This window comes from Parasteatoda tepidariorum, chromosome 7 (genome assembly GCF_982258835.1).
Source record: "Parasteatoda tepidariorum strain Cologne lab strain chromosome 7, Ptep-v5.0, whole genome shotgun sequence".
Classification (NCBI taxonomy): Eukaryota; Metazoa; Arthropoda; class Arachnida; order Araneae; family Theridiidae; genus Parasteatoda; species Parasteatoda tepidariorum.
In genome coordinates, this window is record NC_141761.1 from 51369658 (window position 1) to 51394315 (window position 24658).

At 29.8% G+C, this 24658-nt stretch overlaps 1 protein-coding gene across 1 annotated transcript; it reads right to left on the reverse strand.

The window, feature by feature from the left end:
• On the reverse strand, positions 1-24555 carry LOC107450637 (uncharacterized). Its single transcript, XM_016066473.4, has 4 exons — positions 24213-24555; positions 13917-14244; positions 7439-7633; positions 1-3227 (listed from the first exon to the last, which is right to left on the reverse strand). Exons 1-4 carry the CDS (start codon positions 24330-24332, stop codon positions 436-438), a joined length of 3435 nt encoding a protein of 1144 aa, XP_015921959.1. The 5' UTR covers positions 24333-24555; the 3' UTR covers positions 1-435.
• Positions 24556-24658: the final 103 nt, after the last annotated feature.

Genomic DNA, 24658 nt, shown 5'->3' on the forward strand with positions numbered 1-24658 from the left:
TGTGTTTTATTTATATTTATTACAGGAAAAACTTTTATACAGTTCATGACACTAAGACAAAGCGCACATTTGCGATTAATGTATTATACACAATGAAAACAATATTTCTTAACATGGAAAAAATTACAAGATAATTACACCAGTATGATATTATAAAGGAAAACATAATTATCGTCAAAGAACGTTTGAAATACAATTCTTATTGCAAAATTAATGAAGTCCTTTAACGGATTTGTTTTAATATTAGAAGTATATGAAAGGATAAAGTTAAATCTTGAGAAATTATTTAACATTTCTCGTAGCATCTCTGTAGTGATTAAACTTGGAATGAGTTTAACTATTGACTTAAGAATATATTGTTTTATTAAGTAACAAAGTATAAACCTTAATATACAGCAAAAGAAGCAATTTTTGCTTTTTATTATTGCATTTCATTTAATCAACATATGTCTTACGCTTTCGTCGTCTTCTCGAATTTATTGTAATACCCCTCCTTTCACTGGGCCTAATTATGTCTGATGAAGTGAGATTAGAGATTCTTGGATCGAAAACGGGATAAAAAACTTTTTTGGGGACAAGATCAGTGCTCTCTGCCTGTCGAAGTGCTGCATCGATAACGTCTTTTGCGCTAAGAGGTCGATCTGCGTCATAATCAGAGATGGATGAGAAAGAAGACTCTCGTAATCTTGTATCCTTTGAGCTCAATCCTCGATCATCCACATCTGAATGAAAAGGTCTCTTGGAGCCATCTGATGGAGGTAGAAAGCCTTCTTTTCGTTCATCAGATCGGGGTGGTGAAGTATTCCGTAATCGTGTCCCAGAAAAGTCACGAGATCCATCTCTATCCTCTCGTATTGGTAATGTATCACTTGGTTTTAGTTCAGATGGGTTGTCATATCTATCCCCATACCTGTCATCATTATATTTACTCCTATTTCTATCTAAACTGCTCTCTTTATATTCAGCACCATCATCATATCGATCTCTGTCACGATCATATCTGCTTTCATCATATCTATCTCTAGTACGGTCATACCGTTCCTCTCCATGCCTGTCCTCGACAAATCTATCTCTGTTTCGATCGTACCTATCTTCCGCATATCTGTAATCATATCTATCTCTGTTTCGATCGTATCTGTCTTCTTCATATCGGTCATCATATCTATCTCGATTTCTATCATATCTGTCATCTTCATATTTAGGATCTTCAAATTTATCTCTCTTTCGATTATATTCATCTTGTTCTCTGTTGCGTTCGTTCCTATTTATAGGTCCATCTCTGTCTCTGCGTTCGTCCCTATTTATAGGTCCATCCCTGTCGAATCTATCTCTACTTGAAGCATCTCGATACCGATCTTCTTTGTTTCCGTCTTTGTCATATCTAACACCATCATCCCTTAGAGTAGAATCCCTACTTCGCACATTAGTGCGCCTGCTTCGCTCATAGTCATCATCATCGGTATATTTTTTATTTGGATCATCTGAACGATAATCGCGTCTTCTATCGTCGTATGGAGTACTGATAGGCTGATTTGGTCTTGATCGTGAATTTGCATTGCTAAGTCTGTATTCATCATCCTCAGGTGAATATGATCTACGTTCTAAAGATATTTCATCGTTTCCTAGTTTTGATGGTTGCTTAATTTCATCACTTGCATAATATTCTCTTCTGCCACTTGGAGATATCCTAGAACTTTCTATTCTGGTGGAAGTTGGTGTTCTTCTAGATCGGTCATCATCATCTTGGTATTTTGTATCTATTATAGTGGGACGCCTGTTATTCTGATAAGATCCATCTACTCTTCTTTCATACGCATATGCGTCTTCATCAGGTTCTCGAGTTATATACCTATCATCTTTTACTCTTGTAGGAGCGATTCTATCTCTACCATCAAGGCGAGGAAATTTATCTAAATCATCATCTTTAAAAATTTTCCTGTCACGATTTTCAATACCCACATCTCTTTTCAAATCTGATGTATCATCTTCTACATAAGATCTTGAGCCACTACTGAGATACCGGCGATCGTTTATTGTGCTTTCAGTTTGCCGCGTATATTTTATTCCCTCAAGAGTCGGGCCATAATCAGTTCTACTGCTCTGTATTGAATCTCTGCCGGAGCCTCGAGTTTCAGGGCGATAATGATCTTCTTTAGAATCGTATCTGGAAGAATCTACAGCTTCATCTCGATAATTATATCTATCATCTGTTCTGCTGCGTGTGCGACTAGGTTGGACAACATCATCTCTAAATCTATCTCTGTAGCGATATTCATCATCTTTAGTCAATTTTCTCCTATCATAGTCCTCAACTCTGTCATCATCATATCTTCTTCTAGATTCATCTCGATATCTGCTTTCTGGTATTTTATCATTACCTCTTTCTGTTGGATATCTTTCATCAAACCTTTCAGCAACATCTCTACTTCTTTCTTCATCACGATACAGCCGTCTTTTTTCATCTGTCTGTCTGTCTTGATACCTATGTTCTCTTACTCGCCTATCTTGAAAATCATCTCTGCTCTTCCTCTCTTCATTTGGATATTTCTCAAAGTATTCATCATCGGAAGATACTCTAGAACGATCTCTGTTAATTCTTCTATCTCGATCATCATAACGGTCACTGTCTTCTTCTTTCTTATCTGGATATCTTTGAACAGTTATTCTATCTCGATATCTATCTTCAAAGGATTTATCGTCGTACTTTCCTTCGTCTCCTCTGCGCCGATCACGTCGATCATCTACACTCCTATCTTCCTCAACTATTCTATCACGATTTCTGTTATCTCTTGTTGGTCCATAGCTATCATCTTCTCTTTTCCTGTCTTCCACGTGTCTATCATCATAGGGTATTCTATCCCGATATCTATCTTCCCTATCATCATATTTGTCAACATCCCATCGTCGTCTCGTATTTAAATTTCTGTATCTGTCATCTCTATCACTGTCTCTGTCTCTCAGTCTTACGTCCTCCTGAGATGGAGGTCGTATAACTCGACTATCTCCTTTAGGCATTTTATCATCTTCGCTTCGATCATTATCACGTACCGAATCAGCCCGATCATCGAATCCTCTGTCTCTATTATTATTGCCTGGAAGAAGTTCTCTCCTATTTTCGAAATTTGGATTTCTGGATGCTAAATCGTCCTCGGGGAGTCTGGAATTCACAACAGTAATGGGAGGAATTTCCTCACGCGTGCTACCACTTTGATTAAGATGCGTTGTTTCTGAAAAATAAAAACAATCATTACATATTTTTTATGAGTTTTGACAAAATATTTCATTACATTTCCCGCAAATATAATTTTACATAAATATCTGTTTTAAATTATGATTACAGTAAATGAATATCTAATGTAGCAATAGCTTTAAATTAAATTAAAAGATAATAATTACATTGTGATACCGTCTTTTTATTTTTATAGTTTAATCTTTAGAAATCCATAGAAAATAGTTCGTATAAATGCTTAAGTGAAAAGCCTTTTTTTCGAAATGACTTATAAAGCTAAAAAAATAACTTTTTTTCAATTATTAAGTTTTTTTTTCTCAGTAAAATTATTCTTTTATTAGTGATACTAATAAATATTAGTGGCTTAATTTTTATTTTTGCTCTGCAAATAATTTATGCTTCAGTTATAATTTAGTAGTAATATTTCTATAAAATGAAGTTCATTTTACCTTTAATATTTTTCTATCACTGTAATAAATAATCATTATTTGAAATAATCTGGTCAGTTTTATTCATCAGTATGAGAGAATCGTATTTGGCTACTAATATAAACAATTTGATTTGAGTATCTTAAAATTTTAAAAAGTTTCAAACAATTTTCCAAGTTGTTTTTTTAATTTTCAAAAGAAAGCTCAAAACGATCAGGGATTTTTCAAATATTTTATTTTGTATCATAAGACAGAATTTAACAACAATAATACCTTACGATGATCGCCTGGAAATTAAACTTCGATGGTATAGAGAAAGAAAACATTCAAAAGAAAACATACATTTATGGGGGGTGATCCCCACAATGCTGGTCTTATTTTTAATAAATCTTGTTTAATAGTACAAGAGGAAATCTATGGATAACCCATTATCGTGTTGAGTTTTCCTTTAAAAAGTTCGAAACTACTTAGAAATTGCTTGAAACTTCTTAACATGTTCAAACAGAGCTTTTATCATTAGTTGCCAAATACGATTCCCTGCAAAATTCTGAAAAAACTTTAAATTTCTTATACTCATGCACAGTATAAAGGAACTAATTTAAATACTCATATCTGGCGCAGTTTTTTACGAATTTCTTTAAAATTTTAAAACAACAATTTCGTAATTAATTTTAAATGTCTCTACAAATTTTGTTTAATTCTTTTGAATATCTATGAAGTTATAGCAAAAACACGCAATCCGAAAAAATAAATCTTTTATAAAAATGTCCATTTCTTCATAAATATTTATTCTAGGATTACGAAAATTTTTGCAGTTATTAAAAATAACAACTAAAGTAATCGATACAGGTTACAAGTCTTTTTTGCTTGATTTTTTCGCATAGGGTGTTCAAAGGTCCTTGTTTTTTTTCGCACTTTATTGTAGATCTTCCAAACCTCTAAAAGCTTTAAATCTTATGAAAAATCAGATGAACTAAGCACCTCCAAAGTTACAAAATAATCCTTTAAATATTTCCTAAGAAATTTTTAAGGGATTTTTTTCGTACTTTATTGTAGATCTTCCAAACCTCTAAAAGCTTTAAATCTTATGAAAAATCAGATGAACTAAGCACCTCCATTGTTACAAAATAATCCTTTAAATATTTCCTAAGAAATTTAACAAAAATGTCAAAAACTGAAAGCGTTTCTTCCATTATTGTTGGTTAGTGTTCGTCAGTAATTAAATTCCTATAATTTCTTTAAGTAAGACGGAAAAAAAATTACATTGATTCGTCATATTTGAAAGAAAAAAAAACTCATTTAAATAAATGTGGTAAAATTTTCTCAGCGTTTGTGGCAGCCTGTCGAATTTCTTTGCTCTGAGATGTTCAATTAGGATGTTTGGAATTAAACTACTGGAAACTTTATACAAGAATATCTCCATACCACATATTTTAAACGACGACTTGAAAACTTTGAAGGTAAATGATTATTAATTAATTTCTTTAATTTGGTGAGAAAGCAAAAAAAATTTAATATTTGAGATATTTTTCTCGTAGTACATATTCTTGAAGCTATACTCTGTAGAGTTATTATTTTGGCCCCATTGTATTTATCATTTTTACAGTTTCATCTAAGGAACAACAGATTTTCAACGGATTTTATTTTCAGAATTTGAAATGAAAAATTTTTTTGTCTTGAATTAAATTTCAAACATCCTATGTTTTCCAAAGTTCATCAAATTTTTATCCGACGATAACCTCATTTCTTATAAACAGAGGAGTTTTTATTTATTTATCTTTATTTCCGATCATTGCATAACTAAATGCAACTAAGTTTCGAAATTTGTTTACAAATCTATGTTATCCTAGGAAAAAGAAGATATGATTAGAATTATTCCAATATTATATAAAAATATGAATTATGATAGAACAACCATTACTTTGAATTATTCACGGCATAGCTGTTTCAGTTACGGGAAAAAGAACAAGATGGGAAAAAAAAAACTAATCAGCGATTAGTTTTTTTTAGAAAATAAATGAGAGAATCGGAGAATTGGTGGATCATTTGTAAACAAATATTTATTTTTATAAATTAATAAATTCTTTTTACGATGATACAGCAAATTATTCATGGACTTATTTTAAGTTTTAAATAATTCCGTTAAATTTTTTTTCAAATTTGATTACCGAAGTAGGAGTTGCAGAAATTTCTGTTTTGGATTAAAATAAAGTTATTAATTGCTATTAAATTTGCTGCATAATTTTTTTAAAGATATGTTTTTATTTAAGTAAATATAAGTAATATAATATATTTTTCAAAGAAAAATAAAGGAAAATTTTGAAAAACCATTATTATTTTATTTTTTGCAGTCGCATTAAAGGCATAAAATGTATGCTTTATAATAATATAAATTTCTTTTCAATACAATTTCACAACATAAAATAAAACTTTATTTTATTTTTGTAAAAAGTCTAACAATACGATAGTAGAGTACTTATATTACAAATTAAAGAAATAATTTTCATTCAAAACAGCACGATTCACTAAAAACAACATGATTTATTTAAAACAAAGAATTTTATTAAATTATAACTTGCAATAATCTGATTAAAAAATATGTTATTCTTCTGAACCTTGTGTTGATATACGATATCATTAAACCTGGTTTAAATTTTAAGGAGTAAGTTGTTTGAATAAAAGTTATTGCAAGCACTTATTGCATTGTTGTCGTAATTTTAATTTTAGTTTCTAAATATGAAATTTTGCATAAAAGTGTAAAATAAATTGTCATTTCCTTAGTTAGAACATGTAATCTGAGTATGTGTTTTTAGACGGAAAAAGTATTTTTATGTTTTAAATTAACTTTATTAGTATAATTTGTATAATTAAAATTGAGAAAAGATGCCAGTTTTGAAGCACTCTAATCCATCAACATTACATTACAATAACATTATACCAGCAATACCAGCTGCAATACCAGCATACCATAATCATGCAATACCAGCTGTAGCCATTATATTAGTAATAACTAGAATATAATATTATTCATATGTAACCAATTTAATACTAATAACAGGAATATATTATTATATTCATGCATAACCATTATATTAGTAATTACCAGCGCATAATAAGAGATATAACCATAAAAATTATCCCTATATGATAAACCATTATAAGAAATAACCAACATATAATATTAGTACACTGAGAAAAAAAGTATGATCAAAACTATCAACATGGTAAAATTTATCGTGTTTCAGGCTTTATGAGAACACCCAAAAGCTCCAGTAATTTCTACCAAAGCGCTTTTTGTAATGATTTTGGTAAAATTTACAATAAAATATAGTTTTATAATATGTGGTAAAATTTAGTAAATGACAGCGAAGTACAGCGAAATTTCTGCTACCATATGAACGGAAAAATTACCAAATCAATGGTTTAAATTCCGATTATTGTGGGCTTCATAAACCAGAATTATGCTTTTTCTTACCAAAAATGTTATTACCATTGTACGGTAATTTTAACAGAATTTTTTTCTCTGTGAAATAAATATTATTTCGGTAACTACCTGCATACAATATTAGCTGTAACAGTTGTATTGATAATAACAAACACGTAATATTAACATAACCATTACATTGATAAAAGCTTGCGTATAATATTTATAGAAATAATTATTTTGGTAACAACCAACAATATTAACCATAACAATTATGTCACAACTTATAACCAGTAAATAATATTAGTGTAAAAAATAAATATAAGTCAACTTGTTTTAAATTAAATGTTTACTAACTTTCATTGGCAAATTCTGAATTATTAACTTCTGTTGGGATAATTCTGCTTTTTGAACTTGAACTTATATTTCTTCTTTCATCGTGTTGTATTCCTGTTGTATTTCGATGATTCTTCTCTATTGATTTATCTTCATTTTTTTCGTTTGGTGAAGATGGAGATCTTTGTGAAACATCTTCCTCATCATTTGGTTTTTCTAGTAATAATTTAAAAACATTGAATGTTAATTTCATACACACAAATAGGGTATTAAAATACCTTAAATCTTTATATATAATATGAATCTGTCTTTGTATGATAACAAATCGATTTGTTGGCAAAAAGTTGCAGTTACAGCTACAATTAAGACTTGATACTTAGACACAATTTGTCTACAGTGGTAGAAAAAGGTTTAGACAACATTTCATAAGAATTTTTTTTAAATCAGTGGGATTGAAAATTGATTGTTTAAAATCAATTCATGGTTGCTTGTTTAAATGTTGTTTTAAAAATAAAATTAAACTATTCAAAGTATCTATCATAATCAAAAAAATTAAGAACCGCATAATTTGTGATATAATCATCTTTCAATACCTATAACCATAACTGGTACTTTATCAATTTACTAGCTGTACCCTGCGTGCGTTGCAACGCTTTCAATTTGAATTTGAATTTTGTATTTAAGTGTGTAAATGACATTTGCGATTATGATTTGAAATGCAAATTTTATTTAATGGTGAAAAAAAGCAGTTAATTCTCTAGGATATCATTAGTGCATTTTCAAACAGACATGTATGGTGATGCACACGGAGCATGAAACATATTTTGGACAATGATCTGAAATAAGACTGGATCTATGGTGACATCAAGAATTTCTGCTGATATCTGATCAGTTTTAGAAGGTGGTTTTTTTTCAATAAGCCAAATTAGAATGTGTGCCTGAGGCAATCCTCGTTTTTGCCATTCAATAGAGTACACCCAACACCGTGTCTCTCTAAAAACATGACGCTTCACAATGAAATCAAGTAAAGATTATCATTTTTGTTTGAACACACGTGCTGTAATATCATGACGATCCGATGATGATTGTCCTGGTAACAAAATATCTCTAATTTCAACCCAAGCAGAATTGCACGTAAATGTAATAAATAAATCTAGGAGCCCATATGCGAGAACATATGTCATTGCATCCTGTGAGTATTCATACATGTGCCTTGGAGTCCAAGGCACATGTATGAATACTCAGACATGTATGAATACTACATTTGCAGGGAGTCCAAGTTTTTCTCCCTGCAAATGTAGTCGGCAATATAATCATTTTCCCCACATCATTAGGATTAACGTTACCATCATTAATTATTGCATCCCGTAAATGAATGCATTCTTCTGAACGTAATTTGGTTTGATTTAATTTAATATACAGTAGGCGTTCAGTTTCAATTTTCGCATACATATCGACAATGTATTGATGAACTAATTGTCGACATTTTAAAGTATGATTATCAGAGTTTTGGCAATCATTAATCTATATGCATAAAAACTTATTGCACTTGCTTTCTTATTGGTTTTCTCGCCTGTTTGCGGACTTCTTAATTTTATGTTAAAATAATATCCCTCCTCTCCTCACCAAAATAAAATAGGATATTGCAATGCATCATATGATCGATACGTTTCTGAGAACTCTTTGAACGTCACGATTTCTGCGATGAAGAACTGTATCGCGGGAGGTAAATTCTTCGCCAACTATAACAATAGCCACTTCATCCAATGTTGGCGCATTGTATTTTTCTTTGTGGTGGCCTACAGGTGTTTTTTCAGCTCTAATAACAACTTTGTAAATATCGGATGACATTTAGTCTAGGGCAATTGTGAACAGCCTAATTAACTGATTATGTTGATCGAAAAATTTTTGTAATACGGTAACAATTTTTCGTTTAGTGCCATTGTTTACCTGACAACGTTGATTGACTTGATCATTTGTGTTATCCATGAAATAAATTTGTAGAAATTTATGATCTGCGTTAGGCATTGAAAGAAGTGATCCTTGCACGATGATAAATTTGGCCTTGCACTTTGAATGTTGGGATGTAATTCTCGTTCAGGATACGTGTAGCACCGAATAAAGTCATTTAGAAACACGAATTGTACCGGCGTATATGCGCCAAAAAATGTTTCGATTGGTTTGTTTGACCTGATACGAAGCTTGATAATGTCTCGGCAGGCGACGTAAAATCTTGTAGTTTCTGTATGCTTCTAGAACAGCAAATTTCAGCTGTTTCATTTTTAAATTTGAGAGCATTACAAAACATACATAATTGATATATTTCTCCGATGATGACACTTGGGGGAAGACTATAGTTTGTTGTCGGATCATAGTGAAATGCACTGAAATTCAAATCAGAGTATTGGCAGCGTCTGAATAGCGAAATGCGTTCTCGGTCGGTTTTCATTCTTGCTTCCCGTTGCTCTGATGTTTCCGACGAACGGGCTTGTGTAGTTCGTAGTTGATTTGTTGACAGTCTTCTTTCCTGTTGCTCAGACGTTTCTAAGGAACGGGCAAAAGCATTCTGTTCTCGATTAGTTTCAAGTCTTTTTCCCGTTGCTCCGATGTTTCTGAAACACGGGTAGTTCTCTTTTTGCGCGCTTGAGATGTCGACCGACTAAGAGCGATTTGCTTAGGCGGCATATTTTTGCAAATATTCTTTCTGACAACGAAAAAGAAATGTAAAAGTTGGCAGTGGTCGCAAATTTGCTAAATCGAAATATCACATACATATTTTAAATAATAAAAAGAGCAATAAAAATGAGATGAATAAGAAATATGAAAATTATAAGATTTAAAACAAAAATCAATTTTATAAATGAAAGAAATAAAATGGATGAATTCGAAAACTTTGCATAAATAAACAAACAAACTAATAGTTTTCAAATGACAACTGTCACAGCACTGAAATCTTCGAAAAGTATATTTAATTTTGCTAACCTAAAATTACGTACTAAATATAAATATTTCTGAAAACGTGCAATTTGAATGAAATTTGCTTTTGTCTTTATATTTATTAAACAGTTTTCACAGTACTGAATCCGTGATACGACCAACAATTAAGAAATCTATTCTCGTTGATTTTACTTGCTTGTGCTCACCTGACATAAAGAAAAGCGCGAATTAAAAATTAAAGTATATGCAATTTACTTTAATTTACTTTTCTAAATGAATAGAGTTATAAGATAGAAAATATCACTGTTGTTATCTTCAAGATATTTGAAAATTGAATCGTTTATAGCAAAATTTAAAACAATGGCTAGCTTTTAACCAATCAGAAAATTCCATTTCGACTTTCACTGATATCGCTGGAACGGTTTATCGCACGGGATAAAAAGTATCCTATGTCCTTCTCCTGGCTCTAAACTACCTCCCTGCCAATTTTCAGCTAAATCGGTTCAGCCGTTCTTGAGTTATAAGTGAAGTAACTAACACGACTTTCTTTTATATATATAGATTTATGCTAACATATGCCAAAAAAACTATTTTTTTTTAAAATTTTTTATTTTGTTAAAACGCGAGTTTTTTCTTAGAAGTTAATTCTAGTACTAAGTTTTGCAAATGAACTATAAATAAAGTTGTATTTTTTTATTTAAAGAACTAAATCAGTTCTTAATTAACGCAACTTCTTTGAGGTAATTGCAGTGAACAGAAATGACAAAACGTTAGTTGCTAGATATAGTTAAAGCTGTTTTTTGAAGAATATTTAGTCGTTCTTTTTAGCGAATAAAAAACCATATTTATACGTGTTAGGTTTTAAATATAGTACATTACTCATTACATTTATAACTGTTTATACTGTTAGGTTTTGTTTATCTTCTTTAGTCAAAGCTCTTTATGCTAATTATGAAAATAGTTTAGAATATAAATATGAAGATGCTATAGTTTTGTAAAAATGACAAGCAATTGTAATCTAATTTTTAAATATTCGAAAAGTTATTCCAACTATACAGTGCCTGAGTTAAAAAAAAATTTGTAAAAATTGAGAATTATTGATTGTATTTAATAAGAAACGTTAATTAAATTTAATTATTGATATTTATCTAGGTTAAAAAGTGTCTATGGCTAAAAATGTTTACAAGTGAAAATTTACTAATTTTTCAAATATTTAAGTTATTAGTATCTTTTAAGGACCTGATAATTCTTTACGGTAAGATAAAATAGTTTAAAATTATTACTTTTTTCTGAGTTTAAATGAACTTAAACTGCTACTTTTCCATTTTCGTTGTTGGAGGAGCAACACCTTTAACATGTTTTTGACTGAAAGTAAGAAAGCAAAATTCTTGAAAAACTTCGCTATGGTAACCGACTCTGCTATCAGACAACTCATAAGCTGCTTACCATATATCTCTAAATATGTTAGATTCAGGGGCTCTACAAAGTAAAGCAAAAAAAAAGTACAAGCAATTTTTAATATATTTTTTGAAAATATATAAATTAATAAAATATTACAAATAGTAATAAACGTACACTTTCATAAAGACATACATTTAATTAGTTTCAAACTGGCCATCTTTTTCAGCGATGCAGAGGTGAAAACGCTTATTGAAATTTTTAGCAATAATTCGCAAGTCTGCGGCTTTTAATTTGTCTCATTTACAACGAAGTGATTGCTTTAGAGAGTCCAAACCACTGTGCGATTTATTGCATGCCGTTGACTCAAAAATGGACCATACACTGTAATCCTTGGAATTGAGATCTGGTAAGAAAAGTAGCTATTCTTCAGAAGGTATCATTTCCAGAAAATGCGCATTGCACCACTTTTGTGAGCCTCGAGAGATGGTGCGGAGCTTGTTAAAACGTCCAGTTTTCGTTGCTGAAGTGCTTTTTGCCCTTCCTCCCACGAAAGAAGAACAGCTTCTATAAAACCCCGCTGGTACACTTTCTGATATATTTTTAACACCCTCATCCACAAAAACCATAAGTGTTATGTCGTTTGAGGAATATCCGCACCAGACCGTAACTGATTTTTGGATTTTTTGCGATGTTTTACAATTGCTGTGGTACTTGTAACGTCTACTGACTAGATCTAAACGTTCTAGGAGTTGTGATCTTGATGGACGGTTAAAAGCTTCTCATCAGTGACAAGAAATCTCTCCCCGAGCTGATTTGATTTGCGAGCTGATTGAGAGCTGATTTCAATATAAGTGTTTGCAACTTTGAATCACTGCTAAAGGTGGCCATTTTGAACCCAATTAAATTTATTTATCAGTAAAAGTCTACTCGCATTATCATGTGTATTTTTTTGATTTTGTTTATTTTTAATGAAATAAAATTAAAAAAATGTCTTCCGTTTTTCCCCCGCTCCTGTACTAGTATTTAAAATGATTCACAGCATGGATATCCTAAATAGAGAAAATCAGAAATTAAAAATATTTTTACTTAGCAAAATTGCTGTTGCTTCATCTTTTGCTACTTTCTTCTTAGACTTTTTGTAAAAATAAATAGGGAAAAGTGAGGTAATACCGGGTAGCTATGATTTGTTGACCTATTGGAGTTAAACTGTTTGACCTAGAAACTGTCAGATTTGATCAAGTAATATAAAATATATCATTCCTGAAAACAAAATCGATCTATTACTTTCTTTTATAAATGATTTTTATCTAGAAAAAAATTCAAATCACGCGGCCTTACTTAACTAGTGGGGTAAAACTGGGTACGCATGTTAACTCTATGGGAAATTTAAGAACACTAGAATTTCAGTGAAAATGCATTACTCAAAGAGAGAGGGACAATCGTCCGGGACATAGGACTGCTGAGGACTTGAATAAAACTCCCCAGAAAAAACATAGTGCTTATTATAATTAGTTTTTTTAAAGGAAATTGCTAAGAATTTCCTTATATCTATATAAAAGCTACGATTTTCTATAAAGGGTCTTCAAAAAATTCAGTAAAATATGAAAATAGGACTTTTGTTCTTTGAAGAAGGGGTCCGCAATGAATTTTGCCTCGAAGCCCATAAGCCTTTGTTCAGCGTTGGATGTGGTTGTCTTCTTCTTCCGCTGCGTTGCAGCTGTCGGAGGCTCAGAATAAACTCTTATCAAAGGGGTAGCTGGTCTTACACTGAGAGCAGAGGTTATTGAAATAAACCAATCATCAGCGCTACTATTGGATGAAATCTTTATTGTTTGTACAGGTATGAATCTTTAGCTAACATATAATAAATAGGACTAAAAACATTTTTATAAATATAATGAGCAATAAATAATGGTAGCTTAAAAGCAAGAGAACATTAGAGAATTGTCATGGTAAAACAAACTGATTTACACACAAGAAATCGTGAATTAATAAACTACAACACACTAATACGGTAAGTCCTTCTTCTTGAATAGTAAAGTGTAATTCAACTCTTGTCCGCTAGAAAACAGAACTAATTTCCATACGATCGAGATACTCAGTCTTGCCTCACTCTTCCCTCATTCTTACTAAATATATCTTAGTGCTAATATTGACTTACTTTCTGCTTCACGATTGAGAGCAGTTCTACTTTCATCGATATCCCCAGTCTTGTTGCTTCTTGGTCTTGCAGCAAAGTCTCCCTTTGCGAGACTGGACGACCTTCCATTTAGAATTTCTCGTTTCTTTTCAAGTACTTCCGTTGGATCGACTCTTGGAAAGCTTGAGGATACCGTTGCGAGTTTAGAAATCTGATTTAAGGAACTTTCTGGAACTTCTGATGGCGTGTTTCGATTGGGGGAGGAAGTTGATGGAGGAACATATGAATAATCCACTAAAGCTCTTCGCTGGGAATTAGAAACTTGAACAATAGTCAACCCAAAATAGAACTGCAATGCAAAAATTATTATTATTAAGAATAATGATCAGACTGATTTAACCAATATCTATAAATTTACCTTTTAACTGGTCGTATCTTGATATTTTAACTAAACTCGCAGCAAACCTTACCTTTAAGCATTACATATAGTACGATGTGTAATTAGAATATCAATGACATAATTTTGTTTAAGATTACATTAATTTTGTTTAAAATCTAGTTATAAGAGGAAACATGAAGAATAAAAAACATGGAGATCTTTTAAAATTCTATTATGGAAGAAAATTTTTATTAAAGGAAAGTTTATAAACTTTTATGTAATTTGAATTAAAATTGCAAAAGATACGAATTCGAAAAGATTTTAAGAGAATTCTTACATAAATAACCATTTGCTTTAGTTTCTTTTAATTTATAAATTTTAAATTTAGTTCAAATTTAGTTAAAACATGTCTACTTTTATTATCATCTATTATTTTTTAAATCAATGAAGTTTTTTATCTTCTCGATTCAGTTTCTTGGGATTATTCATTTAACAAAACAGTATATTAAATGATTTCACGCGATATTAAAATAAGTTTTATGCAAGTTTAAGGCATAGGCTCTAAGAATGAAAAAATAATAATTATTCACTACTTTCTAAAAAAATCAATGCAGTAAAAAAATTTTACTGATAGCCTTAGTAAAATATTTTAAGGACTTAAAAAAATTTCGTTTACAATAGAAATTTCAAAAGTCGAATGTGAAAATGGAATGTCCCATTTTTTATTTATCGATTCCAAAGTTTATTCCACACATATTTTAAATTCTTAATTCATTTAAAATTCTTATCAGCTAACTAGCTATAGTTCTGAGACTAAAAAAAAACTTAACAATTGTTTAAAACGAGTGCTAATTTAAAGAAAACCTTCAAGTACTAATAAAAATTAAACGAAGTAGTTTATATTATTGGAAAAAAAATCTACATGGTAGCATTAACAAAGAGTAAAATATAATGAAATAATTAATTGAATAGCTCTGGGAATCACACGTGGACAGGGAATTAAAAAATTAATTTCTCAATTAAGATGTTAGGATGACATTTAAAATACAGCGATATTTTAACATGCTTAAAAATTTTGACTTCGTATTCCACAGCGGTGTTCAACAGATGTTCGGTATCTTTATATTCCTTGTAGTGACTTATAAAACATCAACACTATTTTAGATAATCTATGTTAAAGTCACAAGAAACAATAAAAAATAAAAAAACAATAATTTATCTTCAATTTTCGAAAAAAATGGTATGCTCAGTAAATAGTCAGCTGTTTCGCATCGAATAATTTTAAACAGCAGAATTGTTTAAATTTCTTAACAAGATTTTATACTCAGCTAGGAAGCTTTTCTTTTTAAAAAAAACTTGACAATAATTTAAAGGGGAATTTTATTTAAAAGAAAAACCAAAATTAAAGTATTAAAAAATTGATTAGTGTATTAATGAAAAAATAATATACGTGTTAGCATAAAGAATAAGATTTTTAAAAATGTTAAAATTTATATAAATTGGTTTTAAAATAGTTCTGCGAAACACGCGTGGACAGGTAATTAAAAATTATTATTTTAAGATTAAGACGGTATCCAAGGTAATACGACGATAGATAACAAACTAAAAAATAAAATACAATCACATTAAATATAATCACAATCTGATGTATAATCACATTCCATCTGAAACAGGCTTTTATAAAACTCGACATTCGTTCAATAAACGACTTTTTTTTCAAATTTCTTTACTAAATTACGATTAAATTTTTAGACGACTAAAAAAGAAACATTGCATTTTATAATTTACGAAAAAAAAAGATTAGCAATCGGTTATTAGCAACAAAAAAAAAAAAAAATGAATGAAATTGTCTTTGGGTGAATGGATTTTAATTAAGAGTTGGTGCAATTCTTTTTTAATTGCTTAATTAGCTTCAAAAATGAGACTAAAAACGCAAAAGGTGAAATAAACATTAACGGGTTCGAACTTTTGATCCCTCTCCTCGATCAGACTAATGGGACCATATTTGCCAGATTGCATCGACCCCCTATATCTTGAAGGTTGCGAATTCAAATATATATATATATATATATATTGTTTATTCAGAGAAAGTGTGTTTTTATGTACGATTTCGCAATTAGTTAACACTAAATAAATAGCATATTTTAGATCACCCCTAAGCACCATTAAGATAGTACGTGAACACTTAGTACATGAAAATCAGATCATTAGAACAAAAGCTATTCAAAGTGATATTTTTTTTCTGCCCACTGTACATAGAACGCATAAAATAAGTTAAAAATACAAAGAAAACAAGCAAAAATATCACGAAAAAGATCAAAAAATATTTTTTAAATTATTAATAATCTATATAAAGTATTCTATATATTATGTTTTAATAACACTTATGAAGACTCAATAATAATAATTTTTATCAATGTTATTGTTATTAATTTAAAAGTAAGTATAAGTAGTGCTGTTTTGCTTTTTAAAAGCATAATTAATGTTTAGTTCCTGCAAATGTTTCTACTGCATGTTATTTTTTTAAATTTTTCTTCTTAATAGTTATTTTATTTGACAGCTTTACAGTGATAACTCAAAGCTCTGAAATCTTTGTACTGTGCTTTTAAATCATGATTCTTTAACAGTAATTGTTTTTTAAAAGCATACTAAATATTTTGTTTCTACAAGCTATTCTGTTGCATATTATTTATTTCAATTTAAATTTGTTTATTTCAATAACTTATTATTGACTGAAATTTTTAACTTTTTGAAGAGCGATTAGTTTAAAAGATTTTGATGATTGATTTAAATTTGTAAGATTTTACTCTAAGATACATTTCAAATGGGTTTAACTTACTACCGAGTGAAGCGAAATGGATTTAACTTAGCAGCGAGTGAAGGTTTTTAAAGCAAACCTTATAAGATTGCACATCAATTTTCCGGGGTTTGGGAGCTTCAGTGAACATGATGTGGAGCCCACTAGTATAATTTATTGGGCTATTGATTTTTTACACTAGATTAGTTTTGGAAAATACTTATTTTATTCACAATTATTTTTTACAGTTGGTTATTTGAGGGCTCGCTACCCCCCCCCCCCTTAATTTCAGCTATAATTTTTTCTAAAATTATTAACAATAATCGAATTGTTACATCAAAATTAAAAAAAAAATATTTTATTAACATTTTGGAATTATTTCATATTATTTTACTGTATGAATACAATTTCGGTACACAAAATTTCCCGATTCTATTTTAATGTGATTTAAATCTAATGAAGTTGCCCAGCAGTCCTTGTAACTTCATCAAAAATTTTGTTATTTAAAATTCTCTTTTAATTTTTGTATACTATAAAAACAAATTAATTGTTTTGCCCAAGATATTATTCAGCAGCAGTTAATTTCTAATAATGTTTCTCAATTTTATGCTTATTTTAATTACTTTGTGTTGAGTCGACACAATTTTGCACGCATTTATTGCTTAATGTATTTATATCTGCTTGAAAAATAATCAAATTGTTACAGCGAAATTATAAAAAAAATATTTTATTAACATTTTGGAATTATTTCATATTATTTTACTGTATGAATAGGATTTCGGTACGGAAAATTGCCCGATTCTAATTTAATGAAATTTAAATCTAATAAAATTGCCCAGCAGTCCTTGTAACTTCATCAAAAATTTTTCTATTTAAAATTCTCTTTTAATTTTTGTATACTATAAAAACAAATTAATTGTTTTGACCAAGATATTATTCAACAGCAGTTAATTTCTAATAATGTTTCACAATGTTATGCTTATTTTAATTACTTTGTGTTGAGTCGACACAATTTTACACGCATTTATTGCTTAATGTATTTATATATTTTTGAAAAATGATTGTAATAAATTTAGTATCGATTTAGGTATGTTTATCATTAAAAAGTTACGGAATTATATAATGCCCATGAATTGTTTTACTAAGTTACAAGGTTTTTAATTTTAAGGTCACAATTTGTATTAATAATCAAAACCAAAAACGTACTAGGAAATCTTGATAAATAAATATTACAAATTAATTAAATTGAAAATATCAAGAAACTGAAGTGTTAAGATATTACCTGATTAAAAAACTTCACTTGCTTCAAAAATATTTAAATAGTAAATAACATTTGACAAGTTTTAAGCGCTTTAAAAAGTCCTTTCGAAGTTTTGGAAGCTCTAGAAACATATAAACTGTTATTTACTATTTGTATATTTTTGAAGCGAATGAAGTTTTATAATCAGGTAATTACAGATTAATACTTTTGAATTAGGGATAAATAAATAATTTACTTATAAACAGTACAGTTATAACTTTCGGAAAATTTAGGCTAATGACAACCAAAGAAGTCTTGCCTATTTTTCATACCATATGATTCTTCTATCCAATGAAAAAATACGTACTGGAAATCATTTTCATCTAGTTTTACATATTTATGTTTTGACATAAGTTTTTGACTTTGAGTTGATGCTAAAAACTTAGGTAAAACTAATGCTGCAATATATTTTAAGAAATTTCGGTATGATTACATGTTTAAACTTATTATTTTTCATAGCTGTTTCAAAATGTGCAATTCCTAAATTCTTCCAATGTCTTTGTTTCACTGTTGGCATTTAATGTTAATTTGTCAAACTACTTTTTAAATGCGGACCAAGTCCAACCTTATTAATAACGTATATTTTTAAAGTAAATAAATTATAAATTTTAATGCATAATTTAAAACAACAAATCTTATAATTATCACCACATAAACTGGCACAATTTGAGGACTTTTTAGGATATTTTTTCCCTACTATCCCGCACGGTACTAAACCGTTGGAATCTAGTTCAGTTGTTAGTCATAAATTAATATTTGTTAGGCGTTTACATCAAGAAAAATTTATTTTGTTAAAATGATTTCTTTAGGATTGCATTATTAGGTTGAAGTTTCCATTTTGATTTTACTTGCTTTTTTCTAGGTAAAAATAAAATAAACAATCTATTTTACGACTTGTCATTCTGATAATTGTCATTAACAGAAACAACTGTTTTTTAAAAAATAAAAAGACTATTGAGAAACTATAAATACAAATTAGCTTATGTAGAATTCAATAGGAAGATAACCGTTTAAAGTTTAACAATAATAACAAGTACAAGATATGTTCAAAATGATGATTGGAAAGTCTTATGGTCGATTGAACTGAATTATTTATCCTCTTTTTTATTACATACATTTTAATTTATTAAATTATAGCGAGAAAATCACCAGTGGTGTTCCCTGTGAGTTTCTCAAGAAAGGTTAAAAGGTGAAAAACAAGCATAAATGCTTCGTGCCTGGTGAAATTAATGGCGACGTCTTTAAAATCAAGGTCGGCATGTTTACTTTAACGAAACTAATAAATACAATGCTTTTTTGATAAATTCAACTGTGGTTTTCCGGATCGAAATTTTCTAAGAAGGATATTCATTGGCAACGAGAAGTTTCGTGACTATAGCAATTATTTATAGGAATAAATAAACTTCTATCACAATTGAATGCTTGTAATATATTTTGCCTTATGCCATTATTCTTAAAGAAAAACAAGCAGTTTAAAGCTTTTACTTTAAGAGAACTAATTTTGTTTAATATAGTTTTAAAAAATGTTATATTCTAAATTAAACTTATTCCGATATATTTCTCTAGGGAAAAAATTTTGAAAGTTTTCAAGGTTTTAAGTTTTACGCCGTGGTGATAGAACTTTTGAATTTTTGAAGAGAAAAATGTTTATTATTTCCTATAAAAGTTGGCGCAAACTTTAAGGAGTAGAATATGGTGAGTGAAACACTTTTCACCATTAAATACGACATCGCTTAAGCAAAGGGAATAATATGATTTTCTGATATTCAACCACCTGACTTACACTCTCGGAAATAAAAAATAATTTTTGACCACTCTGCAACCTATGAGATGTATTTCGTTATTTTTGATTCACTTCCTCTCGAAATCATGTGATATATCTAAATTACTTTTTAAATCGTGCACAATCTCGATGCTTTTTAGAGGTTTTTCAACTATTTTTTTAAAATCTGATTTGGGAACCATTTGCAATTTATGAAGGGATGGTGCATTGTTTAGAGCATTTCCTTGTCAATTAATTTCCCCGGTTCGATACATGGTGATAGGGCGTACTTATTCACTCACGACGCTCTTTTTATTTATGTTGCATTTTCCCATCGATTCCGATTATGCGTATGCTAGATTAAGTCTAATGCTTTTGGCAAAATTCGCATCCTCAAAGAAGAGAGGATAGATTTTTTTTCAAGTTAATTAAATGTCTGTTCTCAGTGCTTCTCATGAGATCAATAAAAAGAGAACATTTTTGTGAACAGAGAGCATACATATTATGCTGTACATTATAACATGCATTCTGTTATAAGGGCTTTTTGTTACTAATTCAAGTAAAGAAAATCGTTGCTGATAAAATGTATAAAAGGTATTAATGGAAATTCATAATACTTTTTCTAAGTTTCTTAGAAGCATTCATTTTACCAATGCATTTATAAAAATCCTTCTATACTATTATTCTAAATTTAAACTGATCGGTATAGTTCCCGAGATATACTAGTTTGCAAACAGGTGATTTTGGTATAGCAAACACCTTTTTTTAAAAAAAAAAATTCTTTTAAGATTTTTATCCATAAGGATATTTTTTTATTCGAAAATAGTTAACAATTTAACTACTTAATGCAATAAGATTCTTTCTTGATACTTGGAAATGAATTTAGAAGGAGAAAAGAACTGTTCTGAAAAGCCTAGAAGGCGATTATAATGGGGAAGGCCTATTTAAGGAAAAATTTAAAGGAAAAAACCTATAAGGTAATGATCACGATATGCGTTAAAATTGTATGAACTTATTGCAATGTATTTATCAATGCATACATTTTCTCCTATCTGTACACGAGTAACACAGAGGTAATCCATTTGTTCCAATGAAATAAAGACCAGGGCCGGGCAAAGGAAGGGGATTACTGAGACATCTATAGGCGTGAACTGCTTCTATAGGCGTCTCAAGTTTTTCTCCAAAGTTTATGGAAGTAAAACTATTTTTACAAGTTTCCAAAGTTTATAAAAATGTGTTTTATATTTTGAGTATACATTACTGGAAATTAAAAAAACGAAGTTTATGTTCAATTTAATATATCACTTAACAATGACTTGCATGGTAAACAATCAAAGTTGTCCCTCCTTATGCTCCAGTTTTATTGATTATCATGTTTTGCTTCAAGTTACAAGAGTTTGATCGTTTTCAACTATTTTACAATACCTCTGAAACAGTAAAAATTTTCTGTAGTTCTGGGTAGGTTGGTAGGTTTATTTAAGTCGCACTAGAGCTGCACAATGGGCTATTGGCGGCAGTCTGGGAAACATCCCTGAGGATGATCCGAAGACATGCCCTCGCAATTTTGATCCTCTGCAAAGGGGATGGCTCCCCTGCTTTGGTAGCCCGACGATCTGCGTGTGAAGTCGAGCACTTTACGGTAGAAAAGTTTAACGAGGACCTATACCGCACGCCCTCGGTCCTTACGCAGGCTGATTAAAGTATTAACCCACCTGCTTACTGACCACAGCCAGCGATGCTTGACTTCGGTGTTCTTCTGGGAACTGTCTCTTTACGATCAGTCAGTCCACTGCAGGACCTGGGGTTCTGGGAAAAATGTAACAGTATAGCAAATAACGTTGAAGTATATAGAAGACCACTTTTTTCAAAGTTTTTAATTTTTTTCAGCTGACATTCTTCATTTTCGATAGTTTCGATAGTAATATTTGTCTCTGTTTTAATTCGAAGGAATTTTTTAACGCATATTTTCCCAATAACTGTTTTATAAAATTGACAAGTAATTTTTTTTTTCAATTTTTTCCTTCGAGTTTACTTGTTTTTTTTTTTTGTCACAGGATGCTAAGTAGAACCTCATAAAACTTCGTCCATTTTGGCTAAAGTTCTAAAATTTGGGCATGGAATATAAAAAGCAATTTTAAAAATTTAATTTGTCTGTTCGAAAAAAATATTTCAAAAATAATTTGTGCTTATCAGTTTAGCATTTACCAATGTTATTAATAAAATTGTTGACGTTTCTGTTTATGATTTTATCGGAAGCTCTCTTATGTATAATTATAACTTACAAGAGCAGTCATCAAACGTGAATTATGCCTGTGAATCGGTGATAAGTCACTGAATTAATATTTTTAATGTTACCTGAAACCTTGTATTCATTTTGTTTAAAGTTGATATCGTAAAATTTGTTTTAAGAGCTAAATAATTAAAAATCAATGGTAAGTGAAAAAAAAAGTTATGCACTAAAAACCAAAATTTAATAGAGAAAATCATTAAGGGGAACCATAAACAAATCAGCATATATTATTGACGCCAATAATTCTTGATTAATTTTACTAATTAGTCCTACTGGTATTATGTTAATTAGTGGGGTTTTTAATGGGTACGAAATTTACTAATATAGGAACAATTGTACTGTGGTAGTAGGTTTTTCACGCTCCATTGAAAGTGACAAGTATTGGAGTAACTTCCTTGATTGCGGCAATCATTAGATGGCCTAAAGCAACAGAATCATGCTAAATCATACTAATTTCAGTTCATTTTCATGTGATGAATTTCTAAAATAGTGAAATACTTAATCTATAGACGTAAATTCATCGGCAAGGGCAATAAATAAAGAAGTGGAAACATTTTTATCTATATTAAATGTGTCAGCATATGTCTTTGAGTTTTGTGCGTGATTTTGTAGTGTTGCATAAAATTGTGGAGTCGTTAAAATATTTGAATCCAACTCCAACTCCGGACTTTCCCAAGAGGTTGACTCTGACTCAAACCTATATTAAATTAAAATTTTCACTAAATTTCAGGAAAGTATTAATTGTTACGATATCAGGATTTTTTGCAATGTACAATTACTGTTAATTTAACAGATAATTTGATTGCTATTCTAATTTTCTAATACTAATTAAAAACCTCTATTTTTTATGTCTGTTCTATTTTATCTTATAACAGTTGAACAACCGATCCAATTTTGAACTACTAATGTTCAACTTCTTAGCTTTGTAATTTTAAACCCAATCCAGAAAACAAGGGAACTACTGGATCAAGAAAAAAATAATTTTTTTAACCATTCTTCATAAGATCAACCATTCTTCTAACGAGAAGTTAATACTATGACCCTTCTACGCCATATACTATACTCTGTAATAATCCTTCTGCATCAGAGGTTTAAAACACTTACATAAGAAATATATTTTGAATTTATCGAAAATAAGGTTAGTTGACCAGAACAGAAATCACAAGTAAAATTTTGGTCATAACTCTTTTTATCGAATTTTTTAAATCAAAACAAATAGCATCGATAATAAATTTAATAATAAATTTGATTATAGTAAATTTATTTATACATAATAAATGTAAAAAAAATATTCTGATTAATTAAGCTAATAAATCTAATGAAGAAAAATCCTATAAATACTTTTACAACCTTAATGAAAGTTTGTTCAAATTTATACAAGAAAATGATTTTTGAATTATGAGAAAAATATATTAAAAGGGATTTTGAATTACATGATTACAGGAAAATTGATCTGTTTACTAAATATTGAGAATTAATGTATTGAAAATTAGCAGCATTTAAGATTAAATATCTGATGACTAACTATTTTATAATGAACAAAATTGAGGAGATTTTGACAAAGCCAATAAAGCCGAACATAGCTATTAAGTTTCATGTTCATGTTAGTGGAACGCGGAGAATGGGTTTTGAATAATAATAGTATAATAATAATTTTTTAAAAAATGTAAGTGACTGTTTCAATCATGTCTTTCTCTTTTAGCTCTGAAAATGATTTACATTAAATTTTTAGAAAATAATAACAAAAAAATTCTATAAATAAATCAATAAAATGTTACAAGACACTCACCCAGACTAGCCAAAACATGGTGATTAGTGTGATTAGAGTTACAACAAATCCAATACCAAAACAAACACCATTACAACAACGATCAACTAGCCTGTGTCTTCGAAACTCATCTGAGCCCATTGCTTTCGTATTGCTTGAACCTGAATCTTTAAAGACCTCGAGGTATTTTACTATCGCCCATTTTGGCGCTATAAGTTTGGTGGAAATCCGGTTTGTTTTTGAAACTCACTTTCAGTGTCGTCGCATCTTTGGAAACCAAGTAAAAGTGATTTCTCTGCACTTGAAATTAACTCAGATGTAACTTCTTGTGCGTCATTGTGGAAGTTTTTGTCAACCTTAAATTGCATCACAAGACCAGTTTGGGAGAGCGAGTTACCGAAATTTATTCAAAAATAATTTATGTAGAAACTGGACGAAGTGGTACTAATAGTAGAGTAAACTATGAT

Coding starts and splice junctions, on each gene's coding strand:
- LOC107450637 (XM_016066473.4), bottom strand. CDS start 24,332: ATGGGCTCAGATGAGTTTCGAAGACACAGGCTAGTTGATCGTTGTTGT. Junction 14,245..24,212: donor CCATGTTTTGGCTAGTCTGG/GTGAGTGTCTTG, acceptor TTTGCATTGCAG/TTCTATTTTGGGTTGACTAT. Junction 3,228..7,438: donor TTCAGAATTTGCCAATGAAA/GTTAGTAAACAT, acceptor TTTATTTTTCAG/AAACAACGCATCTTAATCAA.